Source organism: Protopterus annectens, chromosome 7.part1 (genome assembly GCF_019279795.1).
Source record: "Protopterus annectens isolate FY-2018-M chromosome 7.part1, PAN1.0, whole genome shotgun sequence".
In the NCBI taxonomy this organism is placed as follows: Eukaryota; Metazoa; Chordata; order Ceratodontiformes; family Protopteridae; genus Protopterus; species Protopterus annectens.
The window spans coordinates 165,731,337-165,747,993 of record NC_056740.1 but is presented as its reverse complement, the minus strand read 5'-3'; the positions used below and the strand labels follow the sequence as shown (position 1 = coordinate 165,747,993).

At 45.0% G+C, this 16,657-nt stretch overlaps 1 protein-coding gene across 10 annotated transcripts in view; it reads right to left on the bottom strand.

Moving 5' to 3' along the window:
* NR2C2 (nuclear receptor subfamily 2 group C member 2) overlaps positions 1 to 16,657 on the bottom strand; it is a 1,701,781-nt gene that overhangs the window by 900,515 nt on the left and 784,609 nt on the right. For all 10 annotated transcript variants that reach the window (XM_044078621.1, XM_044078615.1, XM_044078617.1 and 7 more), the window contains one exon: positions 7,626 to 7,805. In XM_044078621.1, the coding sequence (XP_043934556.1) occupies positions 7,626 to 7,805 (180 nt within the window). The remainder of the gene's footprint in view (positions 1 to 7,625; positions 7,806 to 16,657) is intronic.

The following is a 16,657-nucleotide window of genomic DNA, read 5'->3' as shown; positions in this document are numbered from 1 at the left end:
AGTCTGGGAAAAAGACAGTTAAATCAATGGAGTGGTTTAGATTTGCTTCCGATAACACTTTTGGTAGGAAGGAAGGGTTTGTTCTGAGAGTTACCCTGTCTTTATGAAAATCCAAATAAGGAGGACGGACAGACAAGGCTTGGAGTTTCGAGACCCTTCTGGCAGATGTTATAGCTACTAAAAACAGCGTTTTCCAAGAAAGTAGTTTGAGGGAACAAGAAGCTGCAGGTTCAAAAGGGGGCAGAATTAGTGAGGTTAGAACTAAATTCAAGTCCCATTGTGGAGGCGGATCTTTTACTGGAGGTCTGAGCAAAAAGATGCCCTTGAGAAAAGCTTTACATAGCTTGTGGGACATAATATTTGCTTCTGAGAGTCCAACATGAAAGTTAGCAATGGCCGCTAATTGTACTCTGACAGTGGCCGATGATGATCCAGAATGAAAAAGCTCCGCCAGAAAGTCCAGAACCTCATGAATGGGTGCATGAAAAGGATCTAAGGACCTATTTTGCGCCCAGAATGAAAAACGCTTCCATTTACTAGCATAAGTCTTCCTAGTATTGGACTTATGGGAGGCCAGAATGATATCACGAACAGGAGAGATGAGGGGAAGCCTGGCTATGGCTGGAAGTGGAGCAACCAATCTGTGAGGTTGATGGAATGTAGAGACTGATGCAGCTTGCCCGTGAGATGGGTCAATAGATCCGGAAGGGGTTCCAGATGCCAAGGCTGTTCCAGTAGGTATTTGTGCAGGAACGGGAACCAAACTTGTCGAGGCCAAAAAGGAGCAACGAGGATCATTTTGGATCTCAATGCGATTGCTTTCTGAATTAATTGCGGGATCAACTAAAAAGGAGGAAAAGCACAGAGAAGACCCCGGGGCCAAACGTGAACAAGAGCGTCTCTGAGGGGTTGGCCTGGCAGAGGAAAAAGTGTGAAGAAGTCGAGGCACTTGCTGTTTTGGGGAGTTGCGAAAAGGTCGCAGCAAGGCTGGCCCCACTTCCGAAAGATTCCGTCTGCTACCGCTTGATTTAGAGACCACTCATGAGGCATGAGGATAGTTCTGCTCAATCTGTCTGCTATGACGTTGGACTTCCCGGGGATGTGCGTTGCTATCAGAAACCGCTGAGATGAAATCGCCCATTGCCAAAGTCTGAGTGCTTCTCGACAGAGGGGATAAGGACTTTGTTCCGCCCTGCTTGTTTATGTACCACACCACAGACATATTGTCCGTCTGAATTGCTATAGTCCCCTTGGGAAGAGAGCTCTGAAGGGCTTGCAATGACAAAAGCACCGCCCTCATCTCCAGGACATTTATGTGCAGGTGGCATCCTGACTGTTGCCAAGTGCCCTGGACTGTCCTGCCCTGATAATGCCCCCCCCACCCGATCAGGGAGGCATCCGTTGTGACAGTGGCAACTGTAAGGGGGAGAACAAAGGGTCTGCCCTGAAAAAGCTGGGGGGAAACTATCCACCAGGAGAGATGTTTCTTGCAAGATGGGGTTATCCAAATGTTGTGGGTCATTGGTAGCTGTTGAAAAGACCACTGAGAAAAGAGCATCCACTGAAGGAGCCTCATGTGGAAGCGGGCTAATGGAAGTAGAAGAATCGCCGCCATGAGGCCCAACACTTTCAATACTCGGTTGACCTGGACTTTGTTGGGCTGAAACAGGGTCTGAACATTCCGCCTTATGTCTGCCACTCTCTGGGGTGGTAGTGTTGCAGACATTTCTGTGGTGTTTAATACGGCTCCTATAAAGTTTATACATTGACAAGGCAACAAGGAGGACTTTGCAAAATTTATAGAAATACCCAGACTGTTGCAAAGCTGAATGGTGTAATCCCTGGCCATTATGAGATCGTATTTGGTGGTAGCGGAAATGAGCCAGTCGTCTAAGTATGGAAACACCTGGAATCCTTTCTGTCTCAGGTGAGCCGAGACCACTGCCAAACATTTGGTGAACACCCGGGGGGGCTGTGGTGAGACCAAAGGGCAGGGCTCTGAATTGAAAATGACTGACTCCCAGCCGGAAGCGGAGAAACGTCCTGGAGCGTCTGTGTATCTTTATGTGGTAGTACACGTCCTGGAGGTCTAATGAGCACATCCAGTTGTCTCTGCCCAAAAAGGGTAGAATGGACTGCAGTGTTACCATCCGAAATTTTGTCTTTAGCACAGATTTGTTTAACCTGCTGAGATCCAAAATAGGTCTCCAGTCTCCTGTCTTTTTTGGTACCAAAAAGAACCTGGAGTAAATTCCGGACCCTAGCTGATCTGCTGGGACTGCCTGGATGACTCTTTTTGCTAATAGCTTTTCTATTTCTAGCTGAGCCTGACCCCTTTGTGTGGGTGGTACATCTGGTAGGGGTTTTGGCGGTTGTACCGGAGGGATGGTAAAGGGGATTTTGTAACCCTCGGATATGATCTTCTGTACCCATGTGTCTTGGGAGAGGGATTGCCAGGCTTCCGGGTACAGAGATAATCTTCCCCCTACTGCCTCCGAAGGCGGACAGTCGGGCAGCTTCTCAGGGATACTGAAAGGGTTGATCAGGAAAAGATTCCCTAGAACCCTGGTTCTGAGGACCCCCTCTGCCCCTGGGGCGGCGTCTGTTGTTATTTCCCCCTTCTGCCTCTAGGGGGAAAATCACCACGTGTGGCAGGTGCAACTCCCTGTGGTTTGCAGAACCACATCTTTCCCCCCTTCTGTCCCTTAGGATAAGGTCTAGAAGGCGTGGAAAAACGGACTCCCACGGCAGAGAGAGTTTTACCATCTTGCTCGCATCTGGTGAGGGTACTCTTCACCTGAGGTCCGAACAATTCCGAACCATCAAAGGGGGTGATAGTGAAGGACGCCTTGAAGGGATCGGCAAAGTTACAGAGCCGCATCCAAGTGTGACGTCTTAACGCAACGCCTGTACCAGCGGCCCTACTCGCTCCATCGGCTGCATAAGAAATTAGCCGCATGGAGGAGTTAACAATGGAGTTCAGGGTAGCCAGCTGAGAGTTTATTTTGTCCTTAAACCCCGCAGCAGAAGGATCCTGTACCGTTTCACCCAGCTCTTTGAGCAAGTCTCTCTGAAGGCGGGTGAAATGACATAAATAGTTCAGCGATCGCATAGAAAAGGTCGCTGAAGCAAAGGTCCGCTTGCCATACCTGTCCATGGTCCTAGACTCCTTGTTAGGAGGATGAACAGATACAGAAGGATCAGCCAATTCCTTCTTAGTGGCTGCTGCTACCACCATAGCATCAACTGAAACGCCTTTGGTGAGAAAGGATTTATCATCTGGTGCAGAAATAAATTTAGAAGGCCTCCTAGGGGTAGGTTCCATTGAATCAGGAGCTGCCCACGCCTTTCTAGCCACTACCTCCATTAGTGGGTCGAAAGGGGGAGACACCCAGGAGGTGGAAGGGCGAGATCCAAAAGCGTCAAGGTAAACTGACTCGTCCTCGGAAGGTTTAAGAGTGGACCAATTTCCCCTCTGTCTTAGGATTTCCAGGATGTCTGAAAAGGAGACATCCTCAGAGGGGATCTGGGGGAACCTTCCGACTCATCCAAGTCGGTGTCCGACGTGACAGACTTGGGGGAGTCCATGTGCTTCCTCTTGCACTTTCTTTTCCTAGGGGCTTCCCCTGAAACTTCAGGGGAGCCCTCGGAAGAGGAGGAGGAGGAGACACCCAAAGTGGGTACCCCACGCTGTGGATCTCTGCTGACAGGTGCAAGAGAATGGCCAGAGACCGTAACAGGCACTATGGAGGGAGGAGCCGCAGAACTTAACCTTGGAGTGGACACTGGGTCCAGCACACTCCTCATCACCTCGAAGGCTCCCCTATCAGACACCAAAGGTAGCACCGGCTCCGAAGAGACCGGAACCACCCCCAGAGCAGACAGAGAAGGCTCCGAGAATGATGTCGGGGCCGAACTAACCAGAGCCGAAGCTCCGAGAGGGAGAGTGGGGTCGGACAAGGGTCCGATGCCACTCGCCCCCTCGGAGCCGACAATGAAGTCTCGGCGCCCAGACCTCTCCACGGACGGAACCAATGAAGAGGTCGGAGCCGACGACACTGGAGCCGAAGGAGGAAGTATCGGCTCCGACGTAGGCAAGGTCACGGTTCCAAGAAACTCCGGCTCTGAGCTCGAGTGATGAGTCGGAGGAGGAATAGATAATTGTATCGAAGGAGCCGCAGTCTGGTGAGATGGGCTCTGGAGCATTTGGGCAAGTGCCTGAGATTTTATGAATCTACTGACCACCCTCTCAATGTTATGGTCAGAAAGCCTAGATGACCTCGATGAATGAGACCTATGACTCCGCTCCGACAAGAGAGGGGATCTCGGAGCCGATCTAACGGACTCTAGGGAGGGGGACCTAGAGCGCTTGCGCGCTGGGATCGGCTCCGACGATGGTTTCGGAGCGGAAACCACTTTGCTCGCCTCGGAGCCAGCCGGAACTGAGGTCGGAGCCATCTCAATAACACCAGCCCTCGACTCAGAAGCTGGAGCCGAGGGTTTGGCGGTTTTTGATGACTTCCCCGAGCCAGACTTGGACGGGGAGTCATCAGGCTTTAACAAGCCCCTTAGAATAAGCTTGTTACGCCACTCCTGCAGGACTCTTGAACTAAATCCGTGACAAACGGAACAAGAGTCCTGCAGGTGTAAAGGCCCCAAGCAATAGACACAAGAAGTGTGACCCTCTGTCAGAGACATTTTCTGACAGCACGAGTCACACTTCTTGAATCCCGAGACCTTAGAGTCTTTGGACATAGTTTAAACCACAGTAAAAAAACACAGTCAGTCCACACACACACACACACACACACTCAATTTAAAATTAACTATAAAGGAGTTAAGGGAACTGACTAAACCCACACACACAGATAGGAAGAGGTGGGGAAAGTGAGGTAAAGCCCGTAGGCCCAAGATAAAAAATTAACTAAATAAGGGAAGAAGGGCTACAAGAGAAAGGGATCCAAATAAGGTAATCAGTAGGGACCTAGACAAAGATAACTACTGGGAAAAAACTACCTGAAAACTAGTTCAATTAAGTAAAACTCCTTACTAACCTGAGCCAGTAAAAAAAGACAACCTCGTAGCGAAGCGGCAAACGAGATCTGGGGAGTTAGCGCATGGTATTGTGGGATATAGGGCTGCCTCGAGCCAGTAAAAATAGCTCTTGAGCTATAGTATAGGTCGAGTCGGAGCCGAGGTTCGGCTCCAATCCCATCCAGCAAGAATGAAGGCGAGAATGACAACTTAATATAATGTGTTTAAAGTTCCTCTCACAAGTCACAACTAGTTAATTCCCTTAAACCTCAAAATAAGAAACACAATTTTTTTTCTTTTCTTATCTAGAACTTTTAATACTCTTTGAAAAACATTTAAAATAGGATACCAACACAAGAGTAAAAAGAAGAAAAAAATGTTGGTTTGCAAACTAGAAAATCCATGTATTCACACAGCAGTCAGTTCTGGCAGATCTTTCAAGAAAATATTTTTTATGAATTTCTTTTTAGCCATGTGCCTGCTGACTATCAAGTCACATCAGTCTGATTTGAGTCCATTTAGCAGGATCATGGGAGGTGTCATTTAGGCAACCATGACGGGTGCTTCTGTCTTCACAAACATTCCATTAATGATGACATTTCTGCTGACCTAATCCTTACCCGTGGATGAGGGGACATGCAACCCTATCACCACAGAAGCCTCATTGTCCTCCCCTATGCAAGTGCACACTCCCATACACTTGCATGATGGAGACTTCCACTGACTAGTCGCTTGGTGGGCAACATGCATGACCTCAGGCTGCAGGCTCCTCTCTTTCCACAGGAGGACTGCTATAGAATATGATCCCCTCCTAAGGATGGGCATGCCCATCCTCCTTGGCAGCACCATCAAGTGCCCAAGTCACTAATCAAACTCAAGCCACCTGATGTCAAAGTCAGCATTTTAACCCTCTAAGCCACCAGGCTAATTTCTCTCAAGAAAACCATGAACTGTTTTTCCCCACCTATAAACAAAAATACTATTTTCCAGTTCCTCACAGAGTTTTCAAGTCCTGCTAGGCCCCACCACTGACATAAAGCCAGTAGATTCAAGGGTCTACTCTCCAGGATCATGCCAGTCATGGGCATGCTGCTTTGTATGATCCAAAGAAGTGAAGTACATTGCTTATTCTCTGTAACTTACCTGCTAAGTGACAGTTAGGGTGTGTTTCATCTGGGCTCCTTGTCAGCCACTGAAGTAGAAAACAGGAATGTGCCACACAGTTTGCCAGTCAGTAATGAGCTCACTACAAGTTGAGACCAGAGGATTCTTTCTAAAGCAGCCTTACCATCAGGACTGTGTGAGAACGGCCTGCCTATCATTTCTATCATCTTCTGGCAGTGCTTTGGCAAAGATCCAGGGCTGTTGAGAAAATTCTCATACGGATTCCCATGCCGGGTGTCTTCAGCTACTGTAGACTCTTTCTCTAATGTCCACAGGTAGCTTGACTGAACTGCTGTCACTTATGGAAGTGCTTCATACAATGCTCTTCTTCCAGACAGAAAACTAGTACCAGTATGGCCCCTGGCCACATGAACAAACAGAAATTACAGCTGCTTTATACATACAACTCAGGACCTTCTTAGTGAAAAGTCAGGATTTAGATCTTAACTGTGAAAGCAGCAGGAAAACTGGGAGCTCAGAAGCTAAGCATGCTCTCCAGGCATGACTTGGAACATCACAGCATAAAGAGCAAAGAAACTGCATAGGGACAGAAGAAAAATCAAATTTAAGAACTATCAAGAAGGGTCTCTAATGTTAGATCTGAGAGTTTTTCACTGGAACTGAATTATCAGTTTCTTACAAGTAATGAGGAGGAGCTCAGCTATACAGCATACTTACTGCTGGAAAAATCATGCCGAGGGATAATCTCCCACTGGTTTTGAATGAATTGGAAGCACAAAAAGAATAAAACATCTTACAGGACTAACCAAGCCACCCTTCTACCTCTTCATTGTACCTACAGAGACTAGTTACACTTATGGAATGGATGTTTCCTCTGTTCTGTATTATTCTTGAAGCTGGGATGGCAGAAATCTGGCTCAGCTGATGATGGTTCATAAAGCAGATGCAACATGACACCTGAAATGTACAAAGATTCCGGAAGTACTGAGAGCTAGAAATTATGGAAAGTTTGTTTGTTTGTGTCTTTCGGCTTTTCCCGGTTAGAGGTCGCCACAGCGGAATTCCGGTCCACTAATGATTAGCAGTAGATTTTTACGTGCTGGCTTGCTGGGCCTAACGCACAACCTTCAACGAAGGAACACCTATTCACGCATGTCGCCACGCACAGAAGACGCTGGAAATTATGGAAATGATTAATAAAAATAACATACTCTATTACCAGTAATACTTTGCCTTTTTGATAGTCAACGAATTTAAAACTCGATTATACGTCTGCTTTAATAAAGAAAGGATTACTGCTACTGAACTGTTTTGAAAATCACAGTTAATGCAAGCTAGTAGTAACAGTCGTATTTCAGGGAGGATTACTTGATTAACAATCTGCACTAGAACCTTAACATTTAGACAAATTTATAATCTGGAAAGACATTGGAAAGACAATCTAGCCTCAGAGATAAACAACTTACATTCCATTTTCATGCCCATCTCAAGACACTTCCTAAGCCGGCAGAACTGGCAGCGGTTTCGGTGGTGTTTATTGATGATACAATCCTGGCTGCTACGACAGCTGTAGCTTAAATTTTTCCGCACACTTCTTTTAAAGAAACCTTTGCATCCTTCACAGCTGACAGCCCCATAATGTCGACCTAAGGTTGGTGGAATCAGCAGCAGCCATTTAATATTTTGAGCATTTGTTTTAGTAATAAAATGCATGTTTGTTTATAGCAGATATAACATGAAACATGATGCTGCTTATCAAAGGCAGTGCAGTTCTGTAAACTCACCAAAAAAGCAGGTCTTCCAGACAGAAAGAGACATTTTTAAAACAGTGTGACTTTGGTGCTTTCTTATCTTCATCAGTCTCTGATTTGTTTTCTGCAGCAATGTTCCCCAGAACAATGTAAAATGTTATGCTGGTGACAAATGGATGCCTTTTCTTCTGCCTAGACTTCCACAGTTAACAGACGTGCACAGAGCAGAAAAGGTCTCCTTTATAACATTGAAACTGCCAACATAATGATCAGTACATTTTTTTTTTTTTTTTTTAAAGAAAGAAATCACCAAGTGTGCCCATAAGTCCTGGGGAAGCATCCCATCCTAAGCACTGTGAGTGGGACCTGATAAGATATCAAGCATCCAGATGGCTCAGAAGTATAGCCCTGTAAGGTGAGAAGGGTCTTCTTACCCAGTCTCCTAAGGTGTTAGGGAAATACTGAAGCAAGCAGTACACAACAGACACAAAGACAGGGGGATGGAGGATAGCAGTCCCTACTGGAGCAATAATCCTACTATTGAAGCATTTACTATTATTAAGATTAAGCTCATACAACTGTACTTCATAACGATCATTGCTGCAATGTAATTCTTAATAAATGGGAATGATGCAAAAGTAAATTGCTACCCAAACAGTAGACTAATATGGAAACCCTGAAAGAAATTAAAATATACACTGCAGAACTACAGTGGCAAAACATGTTTTACCTCTAAATTGCAAATCTAATCTATAATGTTTATAGAATGTCTGGATGCTATTTCAGGTTGCACGTCAGATACTCTGAACTGACCTTTTTACCCCTGCTGCCTACCAGTCTTTAGCCCTCTTCCAGTCAATCAACCTGGGGCCATCATTTAGGAGGCCATCAGGGGTAGTTAGTTTCAAGGTTTTTTTTTTTTTTTTTGATGGTCCTATGCTCCGTGAGCATGCTTAGTTCATAAGGGAAGGGGCTGTGCCATGGGCTGACCTCATTGTTCACTTCTCAGTTCCAAAAGGGGTACTGCCAGCAAGCATTCCTGCACTCCCTTACTCAGGCACCAAGCAGTGGTTTCCCTGATCTCCACCGGAGAAATCATACCCAACAGTATGCTCACGGAGCATCTGTCCCTCATCACTTCCCCACAGGAAAGATAGGCAAGTCATGTCCTGTCACTCTTCTTCCTCACCACTGCCAGGCATGCTAAATGAACCCCAGTCACTTGAGTCACACTCAGGGTCCATCCCTCTGAGCCATATAGCCAGTATGAGCTGAAGTAGTTTTGAAGAAAGATGGTGTAGTGTAGAGGAATATGCTCTGTTCTTCTAGCATTTTGCCATGATGCAGTACAATGGAATTCTCCAGCCACTAAGACAAAGTCTGTTTTGACACAGATCGGCCATTCAATTCATAGGAGTTTTACGTTATTCTAACAGCCAAGTATGCTTTGTCAATACCCACCCTTCAGGCTTTACCTATTTTCTCAAAAAAGGAGAGACCAATTACTCCAAACATAAATCTGATCATTCCTCCAGTTATCTAGGTTTAATTTGAAGGAAGATACAGAATCACACTATTTAATCTGCAATGGAAGTTTAATCCAGAGAAAGGGGGACCTGCTGGATGATGAATCTATCTCTCCATCATGTTTTGTTTATCTGCTGATAAAGGTTCAGGTCTCTGATTCTCTTGTTAGTTGAGATGCTTGTCTTACTGAGATATACAAGGTTAAGGTTCACTGAATCTCTAATGGAGCGGTAAGCGAGGCACAGATCACCCCTCAAACATGAGACACAAAGTACAGTGACAGGGTTATCAGTCTCTCCTGACAACTAATGTGTTTAAGACCTTTTGTTGTTAGAAACCTCCGAGGCTTTTCAAGTTTGTTGAGATGTCATGTGAAATACATACAAATGGAACACTGTACTTTATAATGGGAGTCTAATCAGTGCTAAATATAGAGGGACAACAACATCTTTGGATCTCGATGAAATGTTCTGGCTACTGGTTGTACTAAGTAGAAACATTTCCAGGCAACAGTTACCAGAGGAGAGGGAAATGTCACCCAAGTGCTCAGGTCCCTGACTACCTTTCTGCTTTGCAGGGGTATAGAGGCTGTACTGTACATTACGGGTAAAGTACAGTTATGTAAGTAAACCTACCATAACAGTAGATGTTTGAATAGATTTCTGTTGCAGCAGCCTATGCTATAGGAGAGGCATCATGGCAAGTACATCCAGACAGCTTCCATAATTTGAAGGCACCTGCCATGTGCTGGTGCCAAAAAAAAATCAGAGTTTTCTTTGCCCCAGGAACAAGGGTGACCAGTGCCCTGCAAATAAAATATGTACTAGGAGAAGAGGGGAAGATAAGGACCCTCACACTGTGGGGGGTGGAGGGGCACAACAACCATGGGGAAGGAGGAAGGGCGTATGTACTGCAACAATGACCTATTCAAAGATCTACTGTTATGGTAAGTTTACTTACACAGCTATAATATGTTCATCACTAGATCACTTTTTCAAAAACCTAAGCTACACACGATGAATACCAAAGCTTACAAAGGGCTACACAGAATGAATACCAAAGCTTAGAAAGGGAGGATGATGAAAGATCAAAATCCAGGGTCCCTGGGAGTAAAGTTCTAGCAATTACTATCCTAGCCCTAACAAAAAGTCAGTTTTACAGTGCCTGGTAAAAGTATGAAAGTACAGTTGCATAAGTAACCTTACCATAACAGCAGATTATATTTTGCTAAGGATATAACAGCTGACCGGCTTCCAAAGTTTCACAGCACCTTCCACAAACTGTTAGCCATCTCAAGATGGCACCTGCAGAGCTTTCACACCAACAGAGACAGTGAGAGAGAGGCTAAAGCCCTGATGGCAGCGCTGCGAATAGAATACACATTTTGGCATAAAAATAAGGGGGGCGGAGGCAGAGAGTGGCTATTGCAGAAATGGTCATTTGATCATCTATCATTATGGTAAGTTTACTGACACAGCTGTACTATTTTCTTCATATAGATCACTGATGCAGTAGCCTATGCTATACAGGCAGATTATCATTGCTTAACATTACTGGGTGGAGGAAGGATAAGGGCCCAGGAGCTCCTGGAGAATAGATCTAGTCAAGCCTGTCCTAGACCTGAAGAAGAAATCTAGTTTATAGTGCTTTGTAAAAGTGTACAGAGATGATCAAACTGCTGCTTCTAGAATACATTTAGAATCCAATCCTTTCCAAAAAGCCACAGATGAAGCCACAACACTGGTAGAATGACCTTCACTCTGCCTGGAATTCTTTTGTGTTGGGTGCAATAACAGCTAACAGCACAAGACAACCATTTTGAAATGGTCTGTTTTGACATGTAATTTTTTCTTACCTCCATAAAAGAAAAGAACAACTGATCAAAATTTCTGAAAGACTTTGATCTGTTAAGTTACTACAGAAGTTATTTGAGGGCATCAAATGTATGGAGTATCATTTCTCCCTAATTTGTAGATTCTGTAAAAAAGACAGAGAGAAAGATAACTTGCCTTAAGATAAATTCAGACACCAGGTAAGACATAAATGAAGGACTAGTTCTTAAGGGAAACCTGTCTTTGTGGAAGAATAGTGAAGGTTAACCCAATATGAGAGCTTACAACTCAGATATTCTTCTTGGAGTCAGACGAATTAGTAAAGATTGTTTTCCACGTCAAGAACCTCAAGTAAGCCCAAAGGTTCAAATGGAGCAAAACTTATTTTTTTTCTAACACAAACTTTAGATCCCAAGAAGGAGCCACCTCTTTTCTAGGAGGCTTCATATGCAACTCCCCTTTCAAAAACATAAAATGAGACTAAAGTATGGGATCCATGGCCAACATGCTGAAATGGCAGCAAAATGAACCTTGGCTGAGCATAGTATAGTAACTCACAAAAATAATGTAAGACCAGAGAAACACCAGCCATGAATAAGTGCTGGTTCTTTTCTTGGCACTAACCAGAAAACCTTTTCCACTTACAAATACATGATTTTATAGTAGAAAGCTTTCTTATCTTCATTAACACCTGCTGCACATCCTCAGAAAAAAGGTGCCTAAAAGGTATTAAAATTCAATCATCCAGGCAGACAGTTGTAGTTGTTTGGGGTCAAGATGTTTCAAATATACCCAGTTTTGTGTGAGTAAATTCAGTCTGTGAGGAAGCATGTAATACCTGTCCCTGGCCGTTTCCAAAAGAAGGCAGAATCACTGTTTTCTGAGTTAGAAGGAGTCATCACAATGAGCTTTGAGGAGTCCTTCTAAATCTGTACTCTGGATATTAGTGGCAAGGGAAGAAAAGTATACAGAACCATTCCTGTCTACAGAAAATAAAATGCTTCTGTCTTCCAGGCTTTCTTATATGGCGTCCAGGAGTAGAATTTTGCCAAATTATTACTGAGAGCAGAGGCAAACCATCTTTTTGAGGTGTTCCTCACAGTTGGATCAATTCTTGGAAGACCATCTGATTAAGCTTCTATTCATGAGGGTCTGTCCTGGTCCAGCTGAGTTTACCTGCCACACACTTTTGCTCTGATGGTATGTAATATGCCTGTAGAGAGAGTGTGCACTGACAAACTATATCCCATGCTACCATGACTAGTCTGCAGTTCCCTGTTGCTTATTTATGAACCGCAACACTTTGGTGTTGTCTGGACACAAACTGTAGAGGTTCTAGGGAATATAGATAATTGAGAAAGTTGAAAACATTTATTTGAGATAACATCTTTTTATGTTTATGTGCTTTGATCTACCTTCTACGTTCCAAAGACCCTGAAATTCTATTCATAAAGACACTACTCTCCAAACGAACTCTGAAGTGTCTGTAGTGGCAGACTGTGCTGGAGCAGGAAGGGAAAATGAAAGACCTGGCTTCTGAAAAAAATACCTTCTCTAACACATAAAAATCTCCCTTTTCTCAGTCCTAAAACTGGAATCTGAATTATCAGGGGGTGTTGATGTTGGGACCATAAAGACTTCAGGTATCATTGGATTTTTCTCATGTTGAGTCTTGCAAACAGTATCAACAATGACACCCAGAATATAGAGGAATTATCTTGCTGAGACAGTAGTCTGAGTGAAAAAATTCAGGAATACATCTAAACACAGATATATTTTTCTTCACTATCCAAGTGACAATTCAAAATTTTATTTTTGATATCCTCTGCAAGGTTTTAAGAAAAATGGCCAGGCAAACCTTCTAATACAAGTTTAAGTAGCAGTAGCCCTGGCGGTGGCATCAGCAGAAACATATGCACATTTCAAGCATTGGGTATTCACTTGTGACACAGAAGAAACCAATTTATGCAAAGTAGATTTCTCCTCAGAAAAGGGGACAGATACCAAAATATTCCTCATATTCTCACAAGAGGCAATCATAAACCTCAACACATGAACTCAACAGATGAGAATTCTAAAATCAAGTGTTGCAGAATAACACACTTTTTTCCTCATATCTATCAACATTTTTTCCATCCCTGTCCAAATGAAATGGATTGCTGTTAACTTTTAGTTATGTACTTACCATAACTTTAGATGTTTGGGATCCATCTCGCCTACATTCTGTACTGATGGGTTCGGAGCCGATCCTCGGCTCCGACTCGGCACGCTATACTATAGAGCAAAGTCTCTAATTGGCTGAGCTATTCTATATCCCAGGATGCACCACCACCAATTCCCCAGATCTTGTTTGTCTGCACACATGCACTCACACATGCACTGCTGATATAACATTGCGAGATGTTTCAAGATGAAACGGTCTAACTCGAACTGTCTGGTCTCTTCTGATCTCCAAGGCAGGGGGAAGGAGGGTGGGTATTGGGAATGTAGGCAAGATGGATCCCAAACATCTAAAGTTATGGTAAGTACATAACTAAAAGATGTTATGTGATCCTATCTCGCCTACATTCTGTACTGATGGGACAGCGTCCCTAGCACCTGATTCCTGGGTGGCTCACTGGAAAACACTCCTGAGAACTGTGGAACCGAAGGAAGCTCGCCCCCGAGATGCCACATCCAATTTGTAATGAGAAATAAAGGTGTGAGGAGAGGACCAGGTAGCCGCAGCACAAATGTCACTAATGGCAAGCTTAGAATGAAATGCTGTTGAAGTGGCCATAGCCCTTGGAGAATGAGCTTTCACAGTGGTCGTAAGCTCTCTATTAGAAAGAAAATAAATATGACTGATACAGTCTCTGATCCACTTGGCAATAGTGACCTTCGTGACGGCTTTGCCCAATTTATTGTCTGAAAAGGACACAACTGATCTGTTTTCCGTGTTTGGTGCGTCCTATCTAAGTAGAAACGCAATTGTCTGTGGACATCCAATGAATGGAAGATATATTCTGCTCTGTCTGAGTAATTGGGGAAGAAAACTGGAAGTTCCAAAGACTGTTGAAGACAGAAGCTAGAACAAACTTTGGGAACAAAAGATGGATTAGGCCTAAGGGATACTCTATCCTTGTGAAAAACCAGGTACGGCGGTTTGACACATAGGGCTTGAAGTTCCGAAACTCTTCTGGCTGATGTAATTGCCACCAAAAAAGCAGTCTTCCAGGAAAGAAATTTCAAGTCAGAAGTTGCTGCCGGTTCGAAGGGGGAAGAGGTCAAGGCACCTAATACGAAATTTAGATCCCATGGTGGAGCATGATGAGAAACTGGAGGACGTAGCAGCCCAGCACCTTTCATGAAGGCTTTATACAACATATTGCTCATCAAAGGTGGGTCTATACTTTCATGAAAATTAGAAATAGCTGCTAATTGAACCTTAATGGTAGAGACCGAAGAACCTTGATTGAATAGGGAAGCTAAGAATTTCAAAATGTCCGCCACCGGGGCAGTAATGGGATCAAATCCCCGGAGTTGGGCCCAAATGGCAAATCTCTTCCATTTACTATTATACATCTTCTTAGTCGAATTCTTGTGGGCCAAGGACAAGATATGTATAACTTCTGAGTCCAAAACCTGGTTCCTGACTATAGTCGGAAGTGGAGGAGCCAAGCTGTTAACTTCAGTGAGTGAAGGGACTGGTGAAGCTGTCCCGACTGGTGGATCAAGAGATCTGGAACCTGGTCCAGGAACCATGGACCGTCCAGTGCGTATTTCCGAAGAAATGGCAGCCAGACTTGACGAGGCCAGTATGGGGCAACTAAAATCATCTTGCACTGCAAGTGAATCGCCTTCTGGATCACCCTGGGGAGAAGGGGAACCGGAGGAAAGGCGTACAGTAAGCCGGTGGGCCAAGCTTGGACTAGGGCGTCCTTGGGAAACCCGGAACCGGGTAAGAGAAAAGAACTGTAGACATTTCGTGTTGAGGGGAGTTGCAAAGAGGTCGCAACAAGGAATTCCCCATCTTCTGAAGATCTGAGATGCTAGTCTGTCATTCAGAGACCACTCGTGCGGGGAGAGAATGGTTCTGCTCAGTCTGTCGGCTATCACATTGGATCTCCCCGGAATGTGTGTTGCTACCAAGAAACGGTTGGTTGCAACAGCCCAATTCCATACTTTCATGGCCTCTCTGCAAAGAGGGTAGGACCTGGTCCCTCCCTGCTTGTTCAGATACCAGACTACTGACATGTTGTCGGACTGAATGGCAATCATACCTTGGGGGAGGTAGCTGTGTAGTGCTTGAAGCGATAGAAGCACTGCCCTCATCTCCAGTATGTTGATGTGTAGGGAACTCTCGTCGGGGTGCCACTTGCCTTGAACTGACCTGCCCAGGTAATGTCCCCCCCACCCCGTCTGGGAGGCGTCCGTAGTCAAAGTGGCCACTGGAGGAGGAGGAACGAAGGGTCGCCCCTGATCCAGGTTGGAGGAGGTAAGCCACCAACGGAGGTCCTGTTTGCACGTCTCCATGATTATAATTTGGTGACTGAGAGGAAGTTCCTGATACGACCACTGGACCCGACAGGAGCCACTGGAGAATCCTCATGTGTAATCTTGCTAAGGGGACCAGGAGAACGGTAGCCGACATGGAACCCAACAGTTGTAGGACCATCCTTGCTGGGGCTCAGCGTTTGAGGAGCAATGCTCGGACTTGAGATTGTAATGTTTCTATTCTCTCTGTAGGAAGATAGACCCGCATTTGCCTTGAGTCTATCTCTACCCCGATAAACCGTATATGCTGAGATGGCAGCAACACAGACTTTGCCCAATTGAAGGTGATTCCTAGGGAGGTTCCTAGAGATATAGTGGCTGCTAGGTTCTGTAATAGTAAATGCCTGGAGGTGGCAGTTAGGAGCCAGTCATCTAGATACGGAAACACCTGGAATCCTAGACTCCTCAGGTGAGCAGTCACCACCGCCAAACATTTGGTGAACACCCTGGGGGCTGTGGTGAGACCAAAGGGCAGTGCGCAGAACTGGAAATGACTGTCTCCCAGGCTGAAGCGCAGATGTCTCCTGGACGCCTGATCTACCAGAATGTGATAATAGGCGTCCCCTTGAGATCTATGGAGCATATCCAAACACCTTTCTCCAGTAGCGGGAGAATGGATTGTAAGGTGACCATCCGGAACTTGGACTTCTTGACTGATCGATTCAGGTTGCTGAGATCCAAAATGGGCCTCAAGTCCCCGGTCTTTTTTGGCACCAAAAAGAATTTTGAGTAAGTCCCTAATCCGGTCTGGTCTACGGGGACCGGTTGGATGACTCCTTTTTGAAGCAGCTTTGAAATTTCGATGGCTGCAATATCCCGTTGACTGGGTGGCGGGTCCGGGATTTTCCTGGA